Source organism: Tasmannia lanceolata, unplaced genomic scaffold (genome assembly GCF_043159265.1).
Source record: "Tasmannia lanceolata isolate RefF3 unplaced genomic scaffold, GAP_Taslan_0.1 ptg000020l, whole genome shotgun sequence".
NCBI lineage: Eukaryota > Viridiplantae > Streptophyta > Magnoliopsida > Canellales > Winteraceae > Tasmannia > Tasmannia lanceolata.
In genome coordinates, this window is record NW_027518697.1 from 6,053,906 (window position 1) to 6,059,254 (window position 5,349).

The 5,349-nt window shown below is 36.8% G+C and overlaps 1 protein-coding gene across 1 annotated transcript; it reads right to left on the reverse strand.

Moving 5' to 3' along the window:
• Positions 1 to 576: 576 nt before the first annotated feature.
• On the reverse strand, positions 577 to 4,798 carry LOC143854414 (chaperone protein dnaJ C76, chloroplastic-like). Its single transcript, XM_077364388.1, has 6 exons — positions 4,641 to 4,798; positions 4,337 to 4,511; positions 3,614 to 3,794; positions 2,663 to 2,769; positions 1,703 to 1,907; positions 577 to 1,141 (listed from the first exon to the last, which is right to left on the reverse strand). Exons 1-6 carry the CDS (start codon positions 4,730 to 4,732, stop codon positions 1,008 to 1,010), a joined length of 894 nt encoding a protein of 297 aa, XP_077220503.1. The 5' UTR covers positions 4,733 to 4,798; the 3' UTR covers positions 577 to 1,007.
• Positions 4,799 to 5,349: the final 551 nt, after the last annotated feature.

Consider the following 5,349-nt stretch of genomic DNA (forward strand, 5'->3'; position numbering starts at 1 on the left):
TTTTCTGTCAACTTCACTCTTCTTGGCTTAGCTGATCCTTATGGGTTTTTTTTTTTTGCAGCCTGTCTTGCTTTGTTTGCAGATTTCTTTTCCCTCATGCTCTTTGATGGGTCTGTTCTGTCGCAATGGGATTTTCGAACTCCGTTTTCTTTGGATTGTCCCAATTCAAAATCTTCCTTAATTTGATCAGTTGATATGTCGTAATCAATATTTTAAAAATGGGATTTGCTACGGTCCATCGCCAAAGGCATTTTGCAGCTTGCCTGTCACATGTCAGACCAGCCACCTCGTGAATGAAGACAGCATGTCAGACCAGCCACCTCTCCATTCACGATGTGGTTGGTCTGACATGAGACAGACTAGCCGCAAAATACCTAGCAATTCCCTTTTCTACAAAAAAAAATCTATAAAAATTAAAATTCCATTTTGACGTGAATGATCTTCTCTAATTGATTTTTTAACTTCAATTAGTACATCAAAATGAGTCCCAACATGGGACATTCTTTGCCATTTTCCGTGTGGTATTGTGTCTCACATCATACCATAGAGTTCATCAAAATAACTTCTCACGTATGATAAGTGTAAAACTATGCTTCATATCAGAGTGCACTTTACATCAAAAAAACATGTCTAAACCAATGCTTCCACTGAATTACTCAACTTCTTGCACATATGTATATTTCCAAATGTTGAGAATAAGTATAGCTTAGCGTAAGACATGTCTAGGATTTAAAAATCTAGTCTATTACTTCAGAAAACATGTATAGGAATTAATAATCCATCGCAGGTTTTATGTTCCTATCACCACTGCACATCATTTTCATAGACTTGTCTCGACCTAATTAGGTTCATGCATCACGGTTCTGCACATCGATAGCAGAAAGTAGAATTCACTAAGCTATGTCTGCTCTTTTGTTTGCCTTGCTTTTTTCTTTTAAGTCTCCATGTATAGTAACATGATTGTAATATTCTTGAAGCCATTCCCCTCCAGTACATTCTCTTATTCATTACCATCTCTTGGAGGTAGAAATTTCTCTCAGCCATGTCCACATTCTGGAAATTTTCTCCATCTGTAACATAAAGCTTGCAGTAGTTCGCGCTTTGGCTTGGGCTGTGGTCTCTTCTTCTACAGTTGCATGCCCTGCAAACGGTAAAAGAAACATGAGCGCATTAGATATTTAGATATCTTGAAAATGTCCATAAGTACTTAAGTAGTAGCCAAAAAGTTTAGATTTGCTGTACTATCTCTTTTGGTATTATTTGAGATAAATTCCATCTTGGGCTGGGTTACATCGGGCCAAACCTAACCCAACCTGTGTAACCCGATTTTTCAAATCAAGTCGGGTTGGGTTCGAGTGGGCCTAGGCCAAAACCAGAAAACATACAAAAAATGGATATTAGATTTCAGGTCGAGCTGGGTCAAGTTCAGGTATCAATAAAATTATGATAAATTTAAGGGGACGGGGTCAGGCCCTCAACCCTAACCCAACCCGAAATTAAATTGGGATGGCTTTTTCCAACCCTAACCCAACCCAACCCAACTTGAGCCAAAATCAGGTTGAACCCATCGCGTTCAGATTGAGCACGACCCAAGTTACACTCCTAATGTAATGACACATTGCTGATACCCAACATGTCCTTAAGAAATTTTAGCTCTTAAAAAACAGTTAGAATGTGCAAATAGAAGATTAAGAGCTATTACCAGTTTGTTGTTGATGGTGCTGCTGCTGTTTTGATTGCTTGTTGAAGGATTTAGCAGCCATGAAAACGTTAGAAGGTCTTTCCCACCCACCTCCATAAACACCGTATGCCTGTTTTGGTTGGGGACGAATGAGGTACTCAAGCAACTCTACCTCTTCTTTATCCACCCAATGGATGCAGTTCACTGGACACGAATCTACAGACACCTGTCATTCACCCACACGTACATAATTTTTCTCATTGTGTTCTTATTTTTGGGAGATGAGAATTTTAGACTCAAAAGTCCAAAATTTTAAATTGGTGTCTTTAAATGGTGAGAGAGGGGCAAGGGAGTGGGAGAATGAGAGAGATGTGAGAGGGCACAATTAACACTAAAAATCAGGAAAAAGTCGATCTTATTTTGAGTAGAGTTTTTTTGTTACGCTAAAAATCTATCTTATTTTGTCTTAAGTTTTTTGTTAAGCTAAAGATAAGGAAAAAGTCAGTCTTATTTTGAGTAGAGCTTTTTGTTTCCCGATTTTTAGCCACTTCTCATCACTCGTACACTAGTTTCCTGTTCTGTGCTTCCTATTTTTAGCCGCTTCACCCTCATCTCCACTCGGATACACATTAATTATCATCGAAAAAGAAATTCATGTTAGGTAAACATGCCCTAAACTTCTTTATTTATGCAAAATAAGGAAATGATATTTCCATCCCCTCTTGAGTATTTTCATCTACTTCTATTGGTCTTTAGTCCTCCTAATACTGGGTGAATTTTCACCCTCTTCTGATTATTTCGAACATGCCTTTCTCTTGAGAATATAAACAAAAGCGGAATGGAAATATCATTATCATTTCCAAAATTAAATAGTTTTGGTAAATTATTTCGAACAGTATTCGAAATCTAGTTATACTTGCAATATACAGTAGTACTATGTCATTGAGCAAGCCAAGTTAAGTCTACAATATAACTTTGTACCTGAATTTTTTCATCATCATCTCCAAATTGGACTTTGACGCGTGCACGTCCGAGTGCTTCATCCATTGCGAAAGTGTTGCTAGCATGATGAACACATTCCCTACACCCTGCGGTGGATCTACTTAAACTCAAAGGGTGTGTTTGGATAGCTAGAATAAGGAATTGGAATCGGCATATTATTCTGATTCCAGCATTTGGCTCAAAGAAATAATGGAATCAAAGCGTGGAGTTAGATGAAAAAAGCCGGAATCAAGAGGTAAAATTCTGATTCCGCCCCGGTCGAAATCAATTTTTTATTAGAGTTTCTTAACTAATTTATTTATTTATTTATTTTCCATTTGGGGAACAAGAATAGGAATCGGAATACGATGCCGATTTCGATTCCCAATTCCGGCAATCCCAACGCAGCCAAAGAGTAAATTTTACGAGTTGTCACATTACATAATCAATCATAAGTTGAGATTAGAAGGCTACTTTTGATAATGGGAAGACTCACTTTGTTTCACATTTTCTCTGATTGACTGTTGAGAGTTCTTTGAGAATTGTCATAGCCTTTAACAGCTGAATAAAAAAATGCAAAACAAAGTCCCATTATCAAAACATAGTGGGGTCATGTTTTGATAAGTGCACTTACTCACCTTGGCTTTTCCTTTTTCTTTTTTTAACTGCCCTCATTAGATGATCCCGGCAATTGAGGATTGAAACGAGCAATCAATGTATTTTCTTTTGGTTGTGTGTGTGTGTGTGTGTGAGAGAGAGAGAGAGAGAGAGAGAGAGAGAGAGAGAGAGAGAGCAAAAGAAGAGAAGATAATATCAGTCACCTTTAGAGAGAGAGAGAGAGAGAGGTGTATATAGCAAAAGAAGAGAAGATAATATCAGTCACCTTTTATTTTGTTTCTTTTGGGTTAAGCTTGGCTTTAGAAGTATAATGGTGTAGGGCATGAAAATCACCTATGCATGCATTTTCATCAACAAAGAGAGCTTGGGATCTTAGGGGCCCATTCCATGAACTGTAACCAGAGAATGGACTTTCAAACCCTTTTTCTCCAGTGGAAATATCATATTTTCTTCTCAAATCTTCTCTCATCAACACACGATATGCCTCGTTCAGCATTAGACTGTGTTCATGGCCCTGGAAAATGGGGATTATGTATTCAAATGTCTATGTAAAACTAGTAAAGAAGCTAAGTAGGGAGGGAAAATATTAGGGAATTTGATGAATTAATATGTCATTGTGAAAAATGGAAATGATATCCACACTCCCTTATTTAGATGATAAAATTTCTAATTGATTCTTCTACAGATTAATTTTTTAGTAGGAGTAATGATTTTCACACCATATTATGTTGTAATTTCTGTGACCCCAAAACCCCATTGACTCTTCCTGAAATGACCCAAAAACCCTTTTATTTCTTTTCTCATTTTTTTTATGTTTGCCTTCTTTGAAAATGATTCTGCTTTTCTGAGATTCTCCACGGTCATGGAAGGACAAACACTGACTTTGTGGGAGAGTTTCAAAATTTTAAAAATATCAAATTAAAATTAAATTAAATTGGATAAAAAAATTGGAAAAAAAAGAAAAGAATGGAAATAAAGAGTATGAAAAAAAAAAAAAAAAAGATCAACAGAAAAGAGCAAGCTAGATTTTCCAAGAAAAGAAGAGGAAACACTGACCCTTTGTCCAGCAATATCTGGATGGTATTTCTTCTGCAATTTTCTATAGGCTTCCTTGATTTCTTGGGCTGTGGATTCAGCAGAAACTCCAAGCAACTGATAATAATCCTCTCTTTTTGGTTCCTTACTTGTCCTTCCATTGGAGCATCTAACCCCAACAAATTTCTTCCTCAGACTGAAAAAGAACAGACCAAAAAAATAACAGTTACATAGATAATTTACTAAAATTATAGCCATGTTAGTAAGAAGATCTTGAAAGTATGTAAGACCCACTAAGAGAAATCCAAGCAAGAGAGAAATTTGCCTTGGAATTGGCTTGTTTGGACTGAATTGGTGATGGGTTTGGGGAGTTTTTGGTAGTGGGGATGGGTGCAATAAGTTGGTGGAATTGGTCATGTTTGAGCTTGGTTTTAGAGAAGATGAGTATTCAGAGCTTTATTTTTAGTGTATTTATGCTTGTAGTTGATATTTTAATTTGAAAGGTGCGAGAGAGATATTTTCTCTATCATTGGTCCTTTTCCTTCTTACTGATCGAAGACTTTGCTTTCTTTGTTCTAGATATGTTTTTTGAAGTGAAAAGACGAAGCTAGCCTTTATCATCCTGTTCTGGCGATTACAAGGGAATTTTTAATGGATTTGTACTTGGGTAGTTTTGTCATTTTGTATAGTGGGATATTTTAAGCATGCGGCTTCTATGTAACACAACTCTGGGCCTATAGGATAGCAAGAAAGTGGTGGATAGCCGTGACAAAGAAAGCCTTTTCCAACTTCTTGTCACTTCCATTATTTCTGGTTTCCATGTTAAAACCTTGGTTGCTAAGTGCTGTTCTTTCCAGATGGAAAGAACTATGCACATTAAGTTCAAGTGCTCCAAAATCGATTTAACCATGAAAATGTGAAAATGAAGGGTTTTTAAAAACAAGGGATCTGCTAGGGCCAATCGCATAAGGCATTTCGCGGACCGGTCTGCCCAACCCCAGCTTAATGACAAAAAAAAAATGATTGTTATATTT